The sequence below is a fragment of the Dermacentor albipictus genome, chromosome 5 (genome assembly GCF_038994185.2).
Source record: "Dermacentor albipictus isolate Rhodes 1998 colony chromosome 5, USDA_Dalb.pri_finalv2, whole genome shotgun sequence".
NCBI lineage: Eukaryota > Metazoa > Arthropoda > Arachnida > Ixodida > Ixodidae > Dermacentor > Dermacentor albipictus.
Genome location: NC_091825.1, coordinates 83,541,594 through 83,564,421, shown reverse-complemented (window position 1 = coordinate 83,564,421; position 22,828 = coordinate 83,541,594). Strand labels below are relative to the sequence as shown.

The window sequence follows — 22,828 nt, the reverse complement described above, 5'->3', positions numbered from 1 at the left end:
AAACAATTACAATTTGGTTTGGCATGTCAAAACCATGACACGATTATGAGACGCGCTGTAGTGAGGGGCTCAGGAATCGGAGTGCCCTTCATCTACACCATTCGAGTGGTCTCGAATGTGCAAACAGATGAATGCAATGCTAAAAATGCAGTTATGGGCAGCTGCTATTGATTTGCATGACTGCCTATGACGGCTTCGTCAATTTCGTCGACACAACACTGAAAGTGATTCGAAAAAGATCTGAGGGCTCATGGTTCTTAAGGTAACTTACCGTTTGGTAATTCAGTATGTTGAGTAGCATCCCGTAGTCGTATTTTCGGAAGCAGTTGCAACGTATAAGCTGTGAAGCAAAACAAAAGAAAAAAAATGTCGCAAGTTTCGCCCCAAAGGTGAAGCATCGATTGTGATAGCAAATTAGGAGACAGCTATACGAAGTAAAGATAGCAGTTTTATCGGCGTATAAACTCGGAAACATTCACTTACCAACTAAATTAACAAGCATAGTGTCCGCGCTTGGATATTCGCTGTCAAAACGCCGGCGTGAGGAAGCGCGGCAGCAGCGACGAGCTAAGTGGCCATCGTGCTGTATATCGCTGAAGCGCAAACTGAGCGGCGAGAACACGGCACGCCCAAAGGTATGAGCCGGCGGCACAACTACAACATGGAGATCGCTTTCAAGACAGGGCGCACGAGACGGCACGCGGCCGCAAAATACGCAGTTGCTGCCTGAGTACAACGCCCCCCTCGCCCCCCCCCCCCCCCTGGGACCATCCGCGTGGCGGAAGACAGCGCGCGGCCACCCCATTTTCCTCCCTAACGCGCGCGCGATTTAGCGCGATCGTTGGCTCCCGTCGGGTGCGGCCGCGCAATCCGCAGTTGCTGCCGGAGTACAGTGCCGCCACCCTTCCTCTCCTCCCATCTCCCACGGGCCTTTCGGGCGACGGAAGACGGCGCGTTTCTTCTCCGCTTTCCGTCCTAGCGCGCGCCAGATTCAACCGCGATCGCAGGGTCCCCTCGCGCGCTTTCACGCGCACATACAGCATACAGCACGCGGCGGCAGTGTGACGATGTTGTGACGACGACGACGGCGACTGCAGAAACGCGCCTGGTGTGTCCATATAATTGCTTTCGCAATAAACAATGTTTTTCCGTTTGTCTGGGACACGTTATGGTCGCGCTAGCTTAGTAACTTTCTCATGCCGAGCTTGAAGGGCCCCTGAAACGGTTCGGACAAATGTTGTAGACGCGTAGGGTACAGCTAAAGTTAATCATTCGCACCACAATTAGTGTGAACCGTCTCATATTAAGAGAACTACGGACGTTTACAAGTTACCCTCCTCCATAGTCATGCATTTTCTGTTCAACTCGTTGGGAAAGGGATCGGGGTTAAGCTCCGCCTTCGCTGTCTTTGCGTCACGATGGCACGTCGTGTCGTCGACTTCCTGTTCTTTAGGAGCGAGCGCGCGAAGCCTCTCCAAACTCTCCGCCAGCTGCTTGGCAGTCGACCCCAAGCGAGAGCTGCCAAAGCAGCGTGCGTTTTGAGCATTCTGTCGCAGCCCCGAACGTGTCTGGTACTCCGGTAACCACAGGCGAGCTGGGCGTTTCGACGGATGGCTGGAGGCATAAACTCAAGCTGATGAAGGAACGTTATCGTAGACGTACGTGAGTGGCCTGATCGGTCTGCGCGGTCCAGCCACTTGTTGGCGCAGAGCTTAACCAGCCAAACAAAGCGCTAATATTGCTCTAACCAGGTGTAAAATATTTTAAACATTTACAAAAACAACGTCTAACGATTACATTCATGCGAAAAATTAACACCAGCAGCAAAGAAGAATACATTTCATTGCTGCTACTGTGTGCGGTTGAGCTCTGTGCCATATGAGGTGGCTGCACCGTGCAGACCATTCACATTTGCGCTTCTGCTCGTCCCGTGAAACGGCACGGTCAAACAGCCAGGACCTGTCCCCTTGCGCTTAAGTTTACCCGAATACCGGACTCGTGTAGCGCTACTGCGGTAGTAATCCTCCGGTGTAAAGTGACGGCCGCAAACGCGCAAATCCGGCAGCCCGATGCGCTGCGGCCAGTCCGCTCGTCCGCTGCCTTGAAGAAGGACACGATGTCACAGCTTGCCATATTGCCAGTCGCTACGTTTGCAGCCCACAACGCAACAAAGTAGCATCACGGTGCTCGCGAAAACACTGAGACCGACTCTGACCACGGAGCTATCGTTTAAATGGATCACGTTGTAACACAAGCAGACGACGCTTGCTGTGTGCCGGAAGTGGTTAAGTGTTGTGAGAAATTGTTCTTGTGCATTCTTTTTCTGTTACTTTCTTTTTATAGCAACAAATTAACTAACATTCCAACTATTACGAAAGCAATTGTTCACCATAAAGTTGGAAAAATTGTTGATGACGCGCCCTGGGCAGCCAATCGGACAGCTAGTCCTACTAACGTCTTTGGGGCAAATGACGTGAAATGGGCACGGGGGGCTTAAAAGTCAGCCGAGTGATGTGCTGCGATCGGCAGTGATGTACATTGTTAAAACCTTATAATAAATTACACGCTTTACGTGGAGCACTTCGATACGATAATTAGTGATCTGAAGGACCTTCTCTAACGAATCGGCACGTTTGTATAAAATCGTCAAAATCGTTTCAGGGTCCCTTTGAGATAATGGTGACCCTGGAGTGAAAGGTACAAAGCGTAATCTTAGGCGGTGAACTGCACTCATGACCGAGCCAACGAGGCGATGCTCTGACGTGGAGGGACACGCGGTGTAGGAACTCGTGCACTTGCCTAACCGAACATCTCGTTGCTGCAGCGCCTGCTTCAGTTCCCACTGCTCTGCCATCACATTGCTTTAAAACAGAGCGTAGAAAAACGTACGCGTGGTTCACTCTTAGTGATGCATGCAAGCTATTTTGCTAGTGCTAATAACGTTTCCCCTTTTACCGGTAAAATCCTGTAATGCTTTACGTGCATCCGCAGCTTAAAATTATGTACAAAGAATGCCGAAGCTGGTGAGCTGGGACTTTATCCAAATCGTCCGTTATTTCTTCTTCTTTTTTTGGGTGAGCTGTTAGCGTGGTTAAAATCATGTTCAAAGTCGTTGGTGTGGCACAAAATCGAGATGGTGAGGCTGTTGTGCTTGGAGTAGGGGGAGCGGGGAGGAGGATATCGGTAAATGTTAAAATGAATAAAATATAAATACATGTCTAAATGATTTTAAAGCTTGCGCCAATTGCTGTAATGCTTGAACCGGCTGCGCGTCACGAGGACATAAGTGCAAGTGCTATGGTGAAGCCAGTACCTCGCGGGGCAGCCATCGTGGAACACGCTGCAGTTCTCAAGATGCACGTAAGCCCCTTAACAAGTACAAGGAGTTAAGCGAAGCCAGGTGGCAAATATGATCATGACGTCGGCGAACATAGGTGAGAGGGTATTATAAGCGGAAGAGGCGTTAGAGTGTACGAAGTGGAAGCACAGATCGATGCTAGGCCGCTGTAGTCTACCACGTACTCGTCATTAGCGCGAGTCTGTTATAACGGTGTTGGTCGTGGATGCAACACAGGTGCTCTCGGCTATCATACTTTCGCAGCTACGGCAAAAAACAAAACAAAAACAAACCCCGAACTTGTTTTGATGCGACTCACGGCTGTGGACTTCTACGTTAAAAAGTAAAACTGCAAGTATCGATCGTGTGCGCGCTCAGCATTCATTAACGTTTAATTTGTTGTTGCTGAGCCACACGGATTGGCGCTGCATGCATGGCGCGTTGATCACAGACGTGTGCAAAACAATGCAGTCAAAATCCGCACTGGTGCACCGAATGGCTCCACCCCGAATTTTTATCAGTCCTGTACGTAATTAATGACATGCAGATACTTATTTGTAATAAATTACATCTCTTGGCCATTTTATAATTTAACGATTACATTTTTTACTCGGTAACGCTTACCGTAATTCAGTTACTTTCTTCAGCAACCAATTACGTGTACTTAGTTGCGTTATTGACTCGGGAGGTCAGTATTTGTTTCTACATGTTAACGGCTACACCAGATGTTGGCCGAACAATTGAATCGGTGCTGCGATGTTCTTCATAGCGAAGGCCACTTAGGACGTTATTTTCAAGATACGATCTATGGTTGATTTTTACAGCTTTTCGGTGGCCTGACCGCGGAAGGGTCTTCAAGTCACAGCAACAATGAGGCACTGCGCGTCACAGAGGAACCAGATGTTGGGTAATGACAACCTTGCGCGCAAGATGTCCGTACGTTACAACACGTCCCGTCTCTCAGACCACATATCGAGCGAGTTTTCGGTGTCGTTGCGGATGTCTTTACGACAAATACGAAGGAAAGTGAACGATGAAATTTTGCGAAACAAATTCTTGGCAAAGATAATCAGTGTATTTTGCCGAGGATGCACTGAATGTGCCAGGCCAGCTCGTTTTGCTTACGGTGTCTCTGCAGTGTCCTTAAAGGTTCGAAATAAAGTAACGTAGAAGTAATCTATTACTTTCGTGTGGCAGTACTTGGCAACTGTAATTAGTTACATTTTTGATTGAAGTAATTGCCATTGTAATCGGTTACTTTTTTTCTGGAACGCGTACAAGACCGTTTTTTATAAACTGGAAGTTTAAAGCGCCGTCCCCGTGAGCGTCCTACCGTAACGAAATTTAGGAAGCGATAAGTAATACCGGAGAGAGAAACTAATAAAATCTGACGAGGCGATGATGTCAGGAGGCCAGCTACCCTTACAGAAAGGGCGAGGGGGGTGTGTGCTCTCACTGTATTAACCGACGTATACGCAAGCGACATTTCTCCCCTGTGCTTTTCCACACCGGACTTGATAACTAAGACCACGTTTACCTCAAAAGCACTTTTCCCCTTCTATCGCTTTTCTCCCTGTTTGGCGGCGGCGGCTTGGCACGCGCCGTGTTGCTGGCTCTTTGTGCGCTGCATGCTCGACCTGTGACGTGGCGGGGATGATTTGTGAAGGCGTCCTTGCTGGCGACAACGCTGGACGTTCTGAGAATGGAGGCGCGTGGGCTCTCGCTTCAATTTCCCACTGTTTATGCGGCGTGCATATGTAGAGGTTTATTATTTGGCATGCGCGATCGCTATATGGACTGCGTTAAATACGCACCGAGCTTGTTTGTTTGCAGTGCACACACCTGGCGAAGGGTCCGCCGTTATGGTGGACACTTTGTAGCATGTGTCCTGACTAAACATAAGGTTTTCATTATTCAGACTGAGAAATTCGTGATAAATGGTTGAGTCACAAGGAGTAAACTGCAACTGCAGTGACTTTTCTACGTTCTATTTATGCTCGTTTAGTCAAAATAACATCAGGTCATGCTTTGTGCGAGCGGCCGTTATTGGTTCGTACAATGCATACCATCGTCACTGCTTAGTCACGAACACTTTTATACCATCTTTAACATGTGGCAGCTCTGCGCAAACTGTAAAGCACTGAGAGCGGTCTTCACGCTGTGTGGTGCAGTATCGGTTGGAGAAAACATTCGCAATAGCGCGGGAACGTTATCCTTCTATGAACCACGGCTATTGCTTCCCCTTATTTCATATCTCTTTTATTACTGGCCACTGGAAGTGTTTAACTAATTTTACCTTAGTGCTGGTTTATGATTTTAGAACTGACTGCTAGGCTAGTCGGTATGGATCACACCTTTTCCTCTTGTAATTTTCAGCTGCGCATGCGCATTGTGTGGCTTCAGCTGCGATGCATGGATGCAGCTGGATATACAGCTGTGAGTTCGCGCCCGTCCTGTTACCGCCTTTGTCCTGGTTTTGTATTGCGTCATCGCCCTTATGATTTTGGGATTGTCTCGTGCACCGTAACACCGTAACGCACACCGCAATCACTGCCTCGTGAAGCAATGCTGCGCGTTCCACCTCGTCGACGTCATGGTGGCGTGGTTGGATCGAGCATCAAATTTCAAATGATCAAGGTCCTTTAGCGTAGCGTAGTCTACCGCCGCCGCTACGTGTTACCGCGACAAATGTTTGCGCCTCCGTGAAACTCAACGTTTTGCCGGGGCTTTGGTCTCTTGGCGTCTCAGCTGTGCAACTACCAGCGCGCTAGCGCGGACGAAAAGAGAAAGCCGCGTATCCGTGCGGTGACTACATAAAGAATACATTGTTGAGCCAAAACATTAAAGAGAGAGGCACGAGTTGTATTAGTGATACGTCCGTTTTTCTGTTTGAAAACGAGTTGCAACTGTTAAAAACGTCACTGGAATCGCTCTAGGCAACACTGATGTACGCATGCGCATTTGTTCATTCTCCCTGCCCTGCTGTAACAATAAAATCAGTTGGAGTTCAGCGCTCAATCTGTCGTTTCGTACTCTTCCTTCCCAAGTCTTTATTTTCCTTTTTTTGGCGCAACAATATATTCTTTAGATCCCAACAAACTCGCCCAGCAACAAGTTCTACTCAACTACCTTATAGTTGAAGGATTTGGAAAAAATTTGCGAAATGAGATTCGTGGGACGACGCACTTTAGTAGTAAGGCACTTCTGTGATTAGTGTTTCAGGGTCCCCTTTATGGCACAAAACCACAGTATATGTTATTTTGGCTAATAAAAAATAGGGGCAGATACTTTCTGATTCGCCGTCCTATAAGTGGAGTTACCGAGCCGATACCCGGCTTTCTCTTTCTTTCCGTCCACGCTAGCGCGCTTGAAGCTACACTTTCGCAAGTTAATCACAGTGTCCCAAATGGAATCACCTACGAGTTGTTGAAGGATTCGAAATTCTTTTTTTTTGAGCAGTGAGATTCAGGGGTTCACGCACTTCAATAGTACGGCGATTCTGCGATTAGTGTTTCAAGGCCCCCTTTAAGGCATAAAACCGCATAGGTGATTGAACTTGGGACACTGTCACGAACTTGCGAAAGTGGCTTAGTGGTTTTCAATATGATGCGTTGCTGCGCCAGCTAAATGAATGTTTCTTGTTTTACAAAGGGGGTGTTAGATTTGAGTTTGTTTTTCTGCAAGCTTTTCCGCATAAGGCCTATTCATATAATGAAAAAGAAGAAAATTTACCTGGGTAAGATGGTAAATATTACGCACCGACGTGCCCGATGGGTCGTGACTCAGGTACACTGACAGCCGGCTCTGCTTGGGAATAAACGAAATAGAAAGAATTATTTTTATCGCACTTGATGCTAATAAAGTTGCGACAATATTTTTTTTGCCCTAGAATTATAGGAAATAGTATAAAAGCACGTTGTTCTAACATATCTTTCAAATCTTCCAGAAATATCCACGGAACTGAATTTTCGCTCTCTCGGTATCTCCTAGTGACGGTGTACGCTCGGTGTAGGAACGTTTCTTTTTGTTTCCTTTTTGTGAAAGCGTTCACACACTAGTGTTATAACCTTTTTTGCACCCTTATCATTGCTTTGCTTGACGAAAATTGAAGAACTTCACGGCAAGAGAGTATCCTATTTCATTTGGAGTCATGGCAGTATATATATATATATATATATATATATATATATTGAAATAAATTGAGAAGTTAGATGTTTTCGATAGCAAATCCAATAATAATGGCGGCATTTATTGTTTAGGATACAGGAAGAAGTGGGTTGAGATAGCCCGATACTGATAGAAAGGCTGAAAATAAAATATAGAAATAGGAGCATTCTCATTCAGAAGGGACGGATATGAAGGATGGGACTAAAATCTGAGCCGCTGGCCGACCTTTCCGCTCCTCTCTCATCGGATGCCTCTGCTGTACTTCCCATTCGAAACGTGAAAAGTGCGACCTTGCGTGCTCGGTATGTTCGGTGCGTGTGTATCTAGTGGGGCTGTCAGAGACACGTTTTCGCCTGCCGCAGTACGCGGCTCAATGGCTGTGGCGTTCGGTTGTGGGGACGAGGTCAGGGGCAGGATTTCCGGCCAAATTCCCGCGGGGACGGAATGCGGAAACGCTGTCTTGTCTGTCGTAGGCTGACCGGTGCGAGTGTCGAAGGATGTACACTATAAGTGCCACTTACGATGTTCAGCTGCTTCCAGTTGATGCCGTTCAGTACCGCTAGCCCTGCGATGCACACGTCTACTGTGAAGTCACTTCCGCATATCAGTCTGGCCCCGAGCTTCGTCAGCGCCGAGTTTACCATGATTCCTCCACTTCCGGTAAGTCTGAGGAATGTCTGCGCAAGATCGAGTCGGAGGGGTTGTAATCACGCTCTTCCTGCGAAACTAAACAAATATAAACACGCGCGTGTTTAAAACAAATAAAACGTGTTAACAAATATAAACAGATATAAACACGCTCACGCACATATAAACACGCACACGCACGCAAGCACGCATGGGGAAAAAGAGAGAGAAAGAGAGGGCGACACCCAAAATCTGTGGTTGAAGGCTTGAAAGGGTCGCATTGGTAGCAGGCAGACAGATGGACAACTAACTGCCAGAAAAAGTTCATGTAAAGCAGGGGTCTCTATCACAATAGCGAATTTTTTTTCAGTTTTTGTGCTTCAAAAACACACACCTTACTGACTGAGGTTTACAGAGTGTGGTACCATTGTAAATAAAGAAATTAACTGTTGTCGCCGTTATTTTGGGACAAGGAAGAATATAATTACAATTTATTCTTGCTCACTTACGCCGCATGGTTCGATCTTCGGCATTGTCCCACTGTCTGGCACATAACAATTCCTACATATTGCCTAGCACTGCTTTGTATGAGCAAGAAGGACGTGTATATTTTCTTGCCAGCTTTCCAGTTGCATAACTCACTAATCTTGAGCTGTTCCCGATTCATTAACGGGCCTACATTTTCGATCATGTAGCTTTTTTTATTTTTCCGGTTAAGGAGGTGAACTTGACTTTAAACGATTTTCAGAGCCAGTTGTTTAGTTGGGTTGTAGGGGTGCTAAGTGACCTGCTGTACACATCTTTATAGCTTCACGATAGTAGGTAAGAAGAGATGCGCCCGTATAAATGAGCTGGCGGCTTACACTAGTCAGCATGACGAGGCCCTAGTTAGCCTTGTTTACTCGGAATCGTTTCTGTCAGGCTTACGGTGCTCAGTCACCCAAATTAGCCTGAGATCACAGCACCAACCGGCCTTTTGGCGACTCAACAGAGCATGTGAACAGAGCTTCTGAATCGTGGTTGCCCGCTTCATACCACCATTCTGAATGAACTTTCACAGCAGGTCGAGCTGATTGAGTAAGCCTACTGCGCGCAGGCGGATTGACTCAGCCGGACTCGACCTTCGCCAAACTTCACCAGCCAGCAGTTTACATGAGCCATATTGAGAGAGTCCAATTTCAGCCCAATAAGCGGACCAAAACTGCTGTTGTAGGGATAATAACCAATCGCGGAGCTACAATTACCAGAAAACATAGTATGATCACTACTGATCAGTCAGCGCACGCCCTCCCCCCCCCCCCCCCCCTTCAGAAAAATAATATATATAGTGGACGGTTGCAAAACTGATCTAGCGTTCTATCAGTCACCGTGCGCCGTAAAAGAAGTTTCCTTTAACTGCGCGAAAAAACGAGAACACATGAAAGAACCACACACCACAACACAAGCGCAGACTGGCAACTGTGTATTTTTGGTAAGCAAGCAACATATATATTCCATCATACCTTGCTGGTGAAGCAGCGCACTGACACGGACACAGTGAAGACAAACAGGAAAAGACGACACTTGTCTTCACTGTGTCCGTGTCAGTGCGCTGCTTCACAGGCAAGGTATGATGATCACTCACCAACTAGCCCAACTTTCCACTTTACTGAATTCATATATATTTCATTCAGAAGCCTCTACACGTGTCCGCATTGTCACTTTCGCGTCTGCCGATAAACATAAAAACATAAAAAATTATCTGCTGGGTAACTGTGTAGACCAAGGTTACGACAAGCGATCCCCGAAATAACCGTAAGTCATTCTTACAGTATCGTCAAAAGAGGGAGAGATAACTTAAGAAAAAAGAGAGCAGAGGAAGAAAAAACAGGGAGAGGCCGCGAGCATGTGAAGGAAACGGATATGGCACTTAACAAAAAAGCAGTGCAAAGGCGAAGGATGAGGGCATAAAATCATTTAAAAAATGCAAAGGCAACAACGACAACAGCATAACAACAAACAGGGAATATCACACCGATGAACAAATGTGGCAATGACGTCATGAAAGCATAAAGGCCCGAATATGGCGTACTGAGAACAATCATAGAAGTGGGGGTGACGGTGATGGAATTTACAAACGTGGCTAAGGAAAGAGTGAAGCCTGGTGAAAAACTAACGCTCGGCCACCAGTCGCAGCATAAAACGCCTACAACTAACAAGCCAAAGTAAAAAAAAAAAAAAACCAAAGAAAAGACGTTAGACCGCCAAAAGGAATTTTTTTCGGCATAAACCAGAAAATTGACTTCTGGTAACAGCGAGACAGGTGGCCTGCAGATGCATTTGTCGCCATCGTGTATCCTCGTTTTTTCGCGCACTTAAAAGAAACGTCTGAAGATATGAACCAACTGGTCCGCCAGAACGTCCTACTAAAGCCCTAAAAGAACCTGCAGGAAAAGCGGTACGCTTTCAAGCAGGTACGCCAAATTGTTTTGAGGGTCGGAAAAGAACCGCTGAGTGGTGTAAATAGGTCGCAGTTTCGCCCGGAAGGAGAAGCGTTGATAACGATAGCAAAGTATTGATCATTACACGAAGTAAGGTTCATGGTTATTTAGGTTGTACAAATTGCAGTAAACATTCGCTTACTAGCTAGAAAGGCATGGTGTCCCGCGCGCACAGGCATATACATGAACAGACCTCACTCGATGAGCGTGAGCATTCGATGTCACAACGCTGGCGTGTTAAAGAGAGCCGGCGGCAGTGTTTGCGCGTGCTTGATTTCAAAGCGAATGCTTCGTGCTATCACTCGCTTCACAATTTCAACTGTGCCGCGTCTCCATAACTCAAATTACGCGGGCTAGAACAGTAGGCGCGCGGAACGATAGCGCGTATGACGACACCAGTCGTCTCTGCTCGCCCTTCGCCCTGGTACCTGCAGCCAGTGGCGTAGCAACAGGGGGGGGCCGGGGGGCCGTGGGCCCCGGGTGCAAGGGGCCAGTGGGGGGGTGTCATATACGTCTGAAGACACCCCTCTTTCTGCCGGCTTGACTGGGCTCAAATGGCAAAGCATGCTCCGGTATCCAGTAGACCGAGCTCATGTACCCGATGCGTTGCGCCGCAGAATTGTCGGTTGCAGCTATATCAACACCCCACGAAATAATTGCGCGAATGTTCGGACTAAAAAATTTACTTCGAAAAATGGTCGCTGAACTACTCGCCTTAGCGGAACGTTTCATGTGGGGTGCGCTCATGCCGTGCGTTCATGCTGGCAGCAGGTGTCGCTAAGCATACAGTCAGGCGTTATAAGGCGCTGAGGCTCTTGCGTCCCTCTTCCTTTCCGAACGCGCAGCGAATACGAACAAAGACAGCAGCGAGAGGGCGTTCAACGAGCGCGCCCAGCGCTCGCGTTTACGGCGAAGCGTTCGTTGAGAGCGACGTTGCATAAGTGTGGCCGCGAAAAGTCGCGAATGGGATTCTCTGGGTCGTCTTCAGACTCGGTGCCTGGAGTTCCTGGAATTTATCGCCAAATGAAACTTCTTACCTACTTACTGTTATCTTTCGCTTGTTCCTCACGATCTTTTTTCAAGTTAAAGCTGATGAAGATGTCTCTGCGCTCCACCATGAGTGATGAAATTCTGTCAAACTCGGCGATACTGACCATAGAAAAAGAACACGCAAAAAATATATAATCCATACTAATGTAATTCATGAGTTTGCAGAAGCGAAGTGTCGGAAAAAGAACTTCTGAAGGAAATGGGTCGTTACCGGTCATTACTTTAGTGCAAAAGACTCGATGTCCCACAATGGTTTGTGCAGCGGCACTATGTATACAATGTTCTATTTATCAATTTTGAATCCTTGCATTAGTTCTTTGTCAGTTTCGCGGTGAACATATGATATTTCGCCTAGTCCTAGCTAAAGGTTTCTTTATCATTTTGTTGTTGCGCGACTTCATGTCAACAGTACAGTGTCTGTGTCAGCTACATGGAATTTTATTTAAAAAAGATAAATTTTGTGATAATATTTCCCGATATTCTATGACGTTATGTGTCTTTGTGATTACTATTACCATATTATTAAGTCATATTATTACCTCAAGGATAACTTCTTAAACAGAATCGTTTTGGGTGCCACAGCCTACAGTACATTGGCACTGCGGGCGGCGCCCAGTGTTGCAGCAGCGACAGAAATATTAAATAGTGGACCAGTGACGTTGATCCCTCAATCATCTCCATTGCGAGTGCAGAGCAACAGTAGTGCAAACTTTTGCTGGCACGGACTTCATCACGGCCATTTTTTTTTATGGTGACGCCAAGAATCGACGCCAAGCGTGCTCTATTCTGTTCCGAATCTTGTGGTGGTACCGCAGCTCGGATAATCACGTTTGTCCGTATAGCAGCAAATAAAAACAAGGCTTTATTTATCAGAATAAGAGAACTCGCAATAGTCATAGCATTGGAGCCCGCACCGCAGAAAGACAGGTGGCATTTTCTAATAGGATGGGGAGATCAGCGTCACTGACACACAATTTAATTTTCGCTTTCGTTCAGGACTGCCCTCAGCCAAAATACTGCGCGCCATAGCACCTACGACGACCTTTGTGAAGTTGTTGTAGGGCAAGATATGAATGTCGTGCTTCACTTTTGCAAATGCAATATTGCCGTTAAAATTGGTAATTAAAGCTTTATAAAGATATTTTTTGTTACCTGTGACGTGAGTCACATTTTCCACGATGCCGCACATGCGGTTATCACAAGTTATCAGTGCAGCATCTTGTGTTACTTGGCGCAGAAAAAAACAGCGTGTATACCTGCTGCACTCGCGATCTCTGGGAAAGAAAGCGAAGGAGAGGGGGACCCGGGGGACGTGCGCGGTATCCAAGGTGGCTGTGGTGGTGCTGAAACCCGCAAATTGTCGACATCCTCGCCTTCCTCGACTACACCCGAAGGAGGGGGGGGGGGGGCTGACAGAAGACCTATGGGCCCCGGGTGCAAGACCACCTAGCTACGCCACTGCCTGCAGCAGATGACCTGCTACATTCGGCGGGTGTGCCGCGTGTGCTCTCGGTCGCTCGGGCAGCCGCAGCCGGGCTGGAGGAGGAGACGCGCTCTCATCCGCTAACCTGGCCGTAGGCGTGGCTATGGAGCAGTGTGGGATCGCTCACGCGACCTCCAACACGGATTCGGCGCGCGGGAAGACAACGCGCATCAAGCTAGCATCCTTCTCTGCTCGCCCTCGCATTATTGCCCTCGCACTCTGAACACACGCGGCCGCAGGCCGCTCTTTCTTCGCCCATTTGGGCGTTATTCAGGGCAGTATAGCGTCAACAACAGCGAATATGAGCCTGGAGTGTTCGTATAATTGCTATCGCAAAAAAAAAAAAATGCCGTTGCACTATGCTGATTCACAGGTATGCATTTACGAAGACTTTTTTCAACAAAAACGGTAAGTCACATGTAAATACTTCTAGCGGTCGAACCGCTTTGTGAATACAGGCCCGGAAAGACTGGACCGGGAAACGTGAACATCTTGTAGGTGCTGGACAGCGTTAACATGGACTGCGTTCGCGACCACGCTAGGTTTGTATTAGGACGCATGTCGAGCACAGGCAATGTCTCAAAAGAAGGCGCTGCCATATTTTGAAAATTTCGGACGTTAATAAACATTCTGCCGCAGCCATTTTTTGATTCCCTAACAGCATTCACTCCATCTATGCTACTTCATTTTCCGTGCTACCACTCCACCGTACAACTGTGGCTAATTTTGGCGGTATGTGTGTGCAAAAACTGAGGTCAGGTTCGTGAAGAGCCTTCCTAGTAAGAGCTGTCGTTTGGCTGAGACCCTTTTATTAGGTTCGCTTTTATTAGGAACTGCCTTTTTTCATCTATATCTCTGTTGTGATCGGCACTCTTTCGGGTAAATAGCTCTGTGAATCTTGCCCCGAGTTGTCAATATATTTTATAAGTGACAAACAGCCTTCTTTATAGGTCTACAGTCCAGTGTCGCCCTTGTGTCACGTTTTATTTTCCTGGTCATCAGTTTCATTTTCTTGGCCCACTGCCTGTCGTTCCCCTGAATGAGAAAATGTCGTAACGTCTGGTAATCGCTAGCTAAGCTTGAACGAAGTAGTGTTGGAGAGTTTCTTGCAGGCCTTTGTAGCACTAGCGAAAATATTTTATTTGCTAGAAATGGCTATAAGATCTCCATTCCGTAGTGCTCCTTCCCGCAACCTCCCGGCAACAGACAAGCCTAAGTGGGTATTGAAATCTGGGCTAGTCATTTGAAGCACTTCAGCTGGGACCCCCGATCACAAAAGCCATAAGCAACATAACTAGCGTTGTGTATGCCTTTTTTCTCATTGTCCCATTCGTCCTACTGCAATATACTTTCGAGATTAATCAACTCGCCAACTAGTCACGTTGCTGCTACTGACTTAGTTGGTATGCAGTCGTCTTGGGAACATATATTCAGTTGCAGGTTTCGTTTGGAAGGAGTAAAGTAAAAAGCTGCAGCCTAGCCAATCAATCGTGGACTCGGCGGGAATATGCGTAGTTTGTATTTTGGGGTTTCACTGCGTTTACTTGTCCTCGATCGCAACGCAATCTAAGCTGTCCGTCATCAGCCTTTACGCTTTAGACGGAAGAATGTCGTTTTTTTTAACGTACGTACGTTTCACGCAGCCAAAAGATAAAGTTAGCCGAATGAATGCCACAAATGATAGTAGCACCGCAAGGAACACGTCGTGGGTACTGCACGAAAGCGTCTTTTGCTCTCGAGTTTTCCTTACTTAAACCAGGTGTCACCGTTGGACTTGTCTGGGCGTATTTGGTCGAGTGTCCAAATGATAATACAGTGTCAACAACATGAACAAGAAGCAATCACTCCCGTTTTGCTCACTGAATGCGTGTCGCGGGCTGTATTAGTTTGAACTTACCGCTATGACGTCAGCGTACGGTTCGAATGCCAGCAAAGGGGTCCTCATTCGTCCCAGGTAGGCAACTGGAGCCATGGCGGTGAAAAGTGAGATCTAGAAATGCGTCGCGCCGTGTTAAGCTCATGTAAACACCATATTTCGCTCCCGAAAATAATGGGAGCTCTAGAAGCGACCATAAGGGGCTGTCAACATACGTAACTACAAATACAAAAGATCACGAAGCATCTACACGAATTCTTGGAGGCTCACCTTACGGTTGTAGTCAGGTCTCTCGGAGAGCAAACCGAACAAAACCTGAGCTCCTTGAGACCAGCCGATGTACTGTAGCCGTTCTTGCTGTGTCAGGTTCAGCACTGTGTCTATCGTAGCCGGCAGGTCGTGCTTGACCATTTCATCAAAACTAAAACAAAATGGCGCTGATTAACAATTTCGTAGGCTTGAGACAAAACAGTTTTGAAGCAGGCTAGAAAATTTTTTTCGGGCCTTCCTGCGTTTCAATAATACGGAATTCTTCCTGCACAACTGTCGCACCAGAGCGGCCGCTGCTACGTAGTGAGTGATGAAAATCACCCTTCAACAATTTTATTTGCATACACAAAACCAAAACATTAAGTACGTAACATACCTAGAAAAGTATAGCGATGTTTCACTTTGTGAACGCAGGTTACGTACAAGCGTATGAGTGCTGGTCCGGAGTTTCTAAGCTACGCCGTCTTGCTTGACACACCCGTATTGTCGCAAGATGCCTAACACGTTCTTCTGGAGTCTTCTGGGGACGTCTAGCCCACGCCTTTTGCTGGTCTCGTTCAGCTAGTGCCCGGCGTTAGTCAACGACATCACGGTCGGTCGTTACGCGCAAGGCCTCCGCCGCTTGCGCTGGTGTTCCACCCTACTAGCTCGGCGGTCGGTCTCTCGATCGCCAGACGAGCCCGGCAAATCCATAGCGCACCCGGGGCAACTGCCAGAGCAGGTGAACCCAGCGCGCCTCCGCCTCTTTCCACCTCTACCTCTCCGCCACGAGCTCCCCCTTTCCACTTCCAGACACCCTCATCTTCCGGCGCTCGCTTTTCTCTCCCAGCTGGGTGGCTTCCAATTCAATCTTGCCGACTTCACAGACGGGGCTTGTGCGTAAAAAAGATCACCCTGCACAGGGAAATGTAAGTATGGAATGCTTTTTGGCTGAAGTGGTGTGAACTCGATGCAGAGGACCGCCAGTGGGCCCAGTTGATGCACGATATGTATGACGACATGTATGTATGACGACATGTATGACGACATGTATGTATGACGACATGTATGACGTATGTATGTATGACGACATGTATGACGTATGTATGTATGACGACATGTATGACGTATGTATGTATGACGACATGTATGACGTATGTATGTATGACGACATGTATGACGTATGTATGTATGACGACATGTATGACGTATGTATGTATGACGACATGTATGACGTATGTATGTATGACGACATGTATGACGTATGTATGTATGACGACATGTATGACGTATGTATGTATGACGACATGTATGACGTATGTATGTATGACGACATGTATGACGTATGTATGTATGACGACATGTATGACGTATGTATGTATGACGACATGTATGACGTATGTATGTATGACGACATGTATGACGTATGTATGTATGACGACATGTATGTATGACGACATGTATGACGACATGTATGACGTATGTATGTATGACGACATGTATGTATGACGACATGTATGACGACATGTATGACGTATGTATGTATGACGACATGTATGACGTATGTATGTATGACGACATGTATGTATGACGACATGTATGACGTATGTATGTATGACGACATGTATGACGTATGTATGTATGACGACATGTATGACGTATGTATGTATGACGTATGTATGTATGACGACATGTATGACGTATGTATGTATGACGACATGTATGTATGACGACATGTATGACGTATGTATGTATGTATGTATGTATGTATGTATGTATGTATGTATGTATGTATGACGACATGTATGACGTATGTATGTATGACGACATGTATGTATGTATGTATGTATGTATGTATGACGACATGTATGACGTATGTATGTATGACGACATGTATGTATGTATGTATGTATGTATGTATGTATGTATGACGACATGTATGACGTATGTATGTATGACGACATGTATGACGTATGTATGTATGACGACATGTATGACGTATGTATGTATGACGACATGTATGACGTATGTATGTATGACGACATGTATGACGTATGTATGTATGACGACATGTATGACGTATGTATGTATGACGACATGTATGTATGTATGTATGTATGACGACATGTATGTATGTATGTATGTATGTATGTATGACGTATGTATGTATGTATGTATGACGTATGTATGTATGACGTATGTATGTATGTATGTATGACGTATGTATGTATGTATGACGTATGTATGTATGACGTATGACGTATGTATGTATGACGTATGTATGTATGACGTATGTATGTATGACGTATGTATGTATGACGTATGTATGTATGTATGTATGTATGTATGTATGTATGTATGTATGTATGTATGTATGTATGACGTATGTATGTATGTATGTATGTATGTATGTATGTATGTATGTATGTATGTATGTATGTATGTATGTATGTATGTATGTATGTATGTACGTACGTATGTACGTACGTACGTACGTACGTATGTACGTACGTATGTATGTATGTATGTATGTATGTATGTATGTATGTATGTATGTATGTATGTATGTATGTATGTATGTATGTATGTATGTATGTATGTATATTTTTCTACTTTCCTTTTGGGATCCTGCTGGGTGGACCTTATCGACGTACCTTTGCATAGACAGAACCCACCACGATGGCTATGACGTTGCGTTGCTGAGCTTGAGGTCGCGGGTCCGATCCCGACTGCAGCAGCCGCATTTCTACGTGGGTGAAATCCAAAAACGCTCGAGTACTTCCTTTCTGCCGCAGGCGTCACGAGAACGTGATCACGTTCTCGTGACGCCTGCGGCAGAAAGGATGTTCCACATCCGCCGCCAAGGTTTGTGAGTGGTGGCTTTGGCTAACACTCCCAGGGTTCTACTAGGAAACATAACTACCCAAGACAGTGGATGAAGAAACGGCGCCGCTGTAGCTCAATGGGTAGAGCATCGCACTCGTAATGCGAAGGTTGTGGGATCATTCCCCACCTGCGGCAAATTGTTTTTTCGTCCACTTTCATTTCCATCAATTTATCATTTCTTTACTTCGTTTATTAGGCACAAGTAATTTTCCCTATGTTGTCCTTGGTGTGAGTGTTTGTTGGCCTCTTATGATATTCATTCCACTTTGGCTCATATAAGTAACAGGCACCCCGTACCTGACGGTGCAGTCTGTTAAGCGCTGCTCTCAGGATAGAGGGGGTCCAGGTCTTATTGCGGCTAACGCGCTTTTGCGTACTCATATATAACGACGCTTACCATTTGCATGGTAGCGTGCTCGGTTACGTACACTGACGTCAACCTCAGCGGCACCTACGGTGTCGCCGACACGCGTGGCGTTTCAAATTTTAACTCGCATATCAAGCAGCGCGTCCAGCACAGACCCAAAGAATTCGGGCAAGTCAAAGGAGAGAAAGATATGCAGACCACCGAACGAAAGAAATGCATGTAACAAACTTCTCCACACAGTGCACTTTGTCGTGGAGAAGCCACTTTCGACGAACATGCACTTCTTAACCAGCTATGCAGGCATGCAAGGACAACCTTCAACGCGCTAGAAGTACGCTGTACACAAGTTATCGACTGTAAAAGGTGCAGCGTGGGTAAGCATCAATGGCCACCCGCCATGGATGCTAAATTTTCGTGGCTATACTGGCATCCTTTGTGGCAATCGGTCGGCAGGGTAAATAAACGACACGGACACGAACAGTAGCCCTAGCTGCGTCACTTGTTTTTTGCATTCTCTAGTTGGCGGCGTTTATTGAAGTTAAGTTTTTTATATGTCCATCATGTCGGGATGCATGGTGAAGTGCCTACTCAAACTCAGTTGGTTTACATGTTTTGCTAGTCTGCCTTACGGATGATTACTGATGGAGGCCTTATGTAAGAGAGAATACCTAAGTTTCTGCCATGGTTACTGTATGCCTGAATCAAAGTCCTTTGAAGAGGAGGCTCAAGTGCCTATATATAAGCCCATGCTTCAGGAGAAATGGTTTTCTTTTCTTTTTGCTTTGCTGATGAGAACTGGACTGACCTGAAGTTCCAGAAGATGGGGTTAATTCTAGAGTATCTAGCGTGACTAGTGTAGATGTTGCCTCGAAAGTTGCCGAGCCAAACGTCGTAGCCAGCGTCAGCGAGTAGAAATCCTGCAAAGATGAAAAAAAAAAAGAACTTGCAATATGGTTGGCCGGAATGTCGCCTGGAGACTTCGTTTGGCGAACAGAAAAACAGCTGCATGAGACACATGTTCATATATACACAAATACACACAAGGGAAAAAAAGGGGTACACAGTGAATATGTGCCGCATCAAAATTTATTTTATTATTATCAGGATCTGAAATACATGCAACTAGGAACATCCGTGCGTTTTGATTATGCCACAGCCCGACGCAATTATACACTCAGCCTATGCTGAAATCACAGTCGTAACTCACAGAAGGCGTAAGCACATCAGCCTGAATGACACACAGAATGACGAGAATGTGATTGATAGTCGTGAATGCTATACAGCGCAATGGCAGCTGGTAGTATTAACAAAAAGCGCATGTCAGAAGCATCTACCTGATGCGTTTTGGTTTCACTTCCAAATTGTGCTTTTGGCCAGTTTCAGCACACTCGTTGTCAAAATAATAGGCATTGATGAGATTTCAAGCGTCAACCTTGCATAGCTATGCAGCATGCCAAAGTGTAGGGGTATGGATTTAAAGCGCGCTGAAATATCAGTACACGGATGTTTTACTGCGCAATGCTATAATGTTCTAGGAAAGCGAGCTTAAAGCATTCCTTCACATCGCACTCAAGCACCGGACACATATTAAAATCCTCGTTGTCAAACCGACAAGTAGGCTGGAATAAGATCTGACGAAACCAGACTATATGAACTGAAGGTGACGGTGGCAAGATTTCAAGATTGTGGAGCAATTAACATGTTCACGAATAATAGTTTAAATATTACCTTCTGTAATTTCATGCTGAATTGTAATATTCAAAGCACATATTCTAAATCGCAATCATAAGAGAGATGGGAGTAAAATTCAAAATAAAGAAAGTCCAAAAGCCGGAGGTGAGAGATTTCAGGACGTGGAGCGATTATCGGAGTCACAAAACGGAGCTAAAAAATTGGATAATTCAAGGTCCACCGACACACGGTCGTTCGCAGTGCGGCTATCAGCGGAGCAGTCATTGTGAGTGTCTCTTACAAAGACAACGCTTCGTTCTAACGTCAGTCACCAAAATGCCTTTGTCGTGCTGCCGTGGTTGTTACCTTAGCGTCGTCGCCACGCGGCCGTCGTCGTCCTATATCATCGTCATCTCTGTATAGTCGTTGCCGTCAATGTTGCGTCATCATCGAAGGATTAAAATGTACCAAGTGTGTCTCATGCCGCTTCTGGGGCCATGACATTTTCGAACATGTATTGAAACAACAACAACAAGAACAACATTACTTGAGGTCGTGGGCTCGTTTGCCGACGGCGGCGATCGCACTTCAATGTTAGTAGAAAGCGAGAACGCCCGTGTACTTACGAGTTTATGTGCACATATACGTCAAAAAAGAAAAAAAAAAACGTCGGGTGGTTAAAGTGACCCGCAGCCCTCCACTACGGCCTCTCTCCTCACAGTAAGAAACATGTTCGGGAAGTTAAACGACAAGGATCAAACTCACCCAAACTTTGATGCGGAAAGTTGAGAACAAAGTCAGCGGACGACATGGCCGTTCCGTGAAGGACGAGGACTGGTGTCTTGCCTTCGCTGGCGATTTTGTAGTTACTGTGTTGCGCGCTGTCGTTTCTTTCGCAGGGTATCCGCTGCACACGCAGCAAGTAGCCGTCATCAGTATTCACTGTGTACTCTTCCACGGGGTAGCCCTTGCTGGTGATCAGTTCAGACTTGAAGCGACAAAAAAAAAGAAAAAGAAAAAAAGTCACACTTTCGCCCGAAAGGCAGCGCATTGATAGTGATAGCACAGCATTAGACAATAGCACAAAGTAAGGCTCGTAGTTATATAGACAATATAAGTTGCAGTAAACATGCCCTTGTTACCTACATACGTGTAGTGGTTTCACGCACCCAAAGACACACATCAACGGCTTTCACTTGATCATCACAAGCACTTGCTGCGGTCGCAACGCTGGCGTGTTGAGGAGCGCTGACAACGTGGAGAGCGCGTGCTCGTCCCAAAGCGAACGTTCGGTGCTGCCGCTCCCTGCACTTTTTCAACTGTGTCGCTTACCCTAAACTTAGCATAACACGTGATCGCCAACACCGTGCGCGCGGGGAGACAGCGCGCATGAAGTCGCCAGCATGCGGAGTTCGCCTATGTCTGCTTGCCCTTCACCCTAGCGTCTGCAGCAAGCCACGTGCCCTTCACGGAGCGCGGACCCCGCTGCTTAGGCTTTCCCACGCGGCCTTCAACACTGTGCGCGCGGGTAGACGGCGCGCATCAGGCCGCCAGCCTTCTCAGCTTGCCTTCGCCCCCGCAGCAGATCACGTGGCCACCAATACACGACTCGCGGACCGAGAGAGCTTGGCAGCCTTGGCCGAGCAGACCTAGGGATGGCCGATTATTTTTTTTATTCGATTAAGGATTAATCATTCATCATTTACACAGCTGTATTATAACTAGTTTCTATGTGATAACATGAAAGTGTCTATATGTATTTGGGTTTGAAAACACTCTTATATCCACACTTTATGCGTGATTGTATTGCTACACCAGCCGCTACCGTGCCTGTCTGGGAGACCGGAGCTTTGTCAAGCCGAACAAGTTTCGGCTTTCTTTCCGGCTCTCCCTTTTTCACCTTGTATTGAGTGGCGAAAATAAAAATCATGATGATGATTATAGCCTTTAATCGATTATTCACTTTCAATGCAGGGTTTCTCATTGATAAATTGATTAATCGAAATTGTTTTCGCGCAACCTTAGAAAGATTGAAACATGGTTATTTAGTTATGTAGGACCCTATTTAATGTTCGACAGGCGGAACCAAGTTTAGAACATATGCGTGTAAAAGTTTGATAAAGAATAATCTTTAACTTGTTAACGACTAACTATCGTTCGCACTAGTGGATTTCGAAAAAAAGAAAGCAATATACGTTATAGAATGGCACTCAGTGCAGAGGTAAGTAACATACGCGGCACTAGTGAATCGCCGTGCAGTGCAGTTAAAAAAGAAATAAGAAAAACGGCAAAAAAGAAGGGTGAAGTTCAAATGAAATATACAAGAAATCGCAGTATGCACAGGGGAAAAGAAAATTACTGGTTTAGGATTTTAAACTACATGGTCTTTTTTAGAGATCGAAGGAATGTCATTTGGCGGGGAGGTTTGGGGGAAACCAACGCCTTCTTTGAATGGGTGCACCAGCTGCATGCGAGAACATATTCTCGGACGCTATAGATTTGCTGGAATCGACACGAACTCCAGCGCTATGTCTTCATGCATGCTCCAAACCGGGGCGCATGCTGTGCCACGTCTTTAGTGGACTGGGAGAGGCACGGCGATCCACGACTGGGTTGCTATAGCATGCCTTGTATT

At 46.2% G+C, this 22,828-nt stretch overlaps 1 protein-coding gene and 1 non-coding gene across 7 annotated transcripts in view; one reads left to right on the top strand and one right to left on the bottom strand.

The window, feature by feature from the left end:
* LOC135905795 (lipase 3-like) overlaps positions 1-22,828 on the bottom strand; it is a 54,250-nt gene that overhangs the window by 4,652 nt on the left and 26,770 nt on the right. For 4 of the 6 annotated variants that reach the window (XM_070538493.1, XM_070538490.1, XM_070538492.1 and 1 more), the window contains 7 exons: positions 20,959-21,181; positions 19,328-19,439; positions 15,291-15,441; positions 15,042-15,134; positions 8,026-8,181; positions 7,070-7,144; positions 272-340 (listed from right to left, as the gene is read on the bottom strand). In XM_070538493.1, the coding sequence (XP_070394594.1) occupies positions 272-340; positions 7,070-7,144; positions 8,026-8,181; positions 15,042-15,134; positions 15,291-15,441; positions 19,328-19,439; positions 20,959-21,181 (879 nt within the window). The remainder of the gene's footprint in view (positions 1-271; positions 341-7,069; positions 7,145-8,025; positions 8,182-15,041; positions 15,135-15,290; positions 15,442-19,327; positions 19,440-20,958; positions 21,182-22,828) is intronic. The other 2 variants (XM_070538491.1, XM_070538494.1) reach the window with 2 other exon arrangements.
* On the top strand, positions 18,218-18,290 carry TRNAT-CGU (transfer RNA threonine (anticodon CGU)). Its single transcript has one exon. It is a non-coding gene; the product is annotated as a tRNA-Thr (tRNA).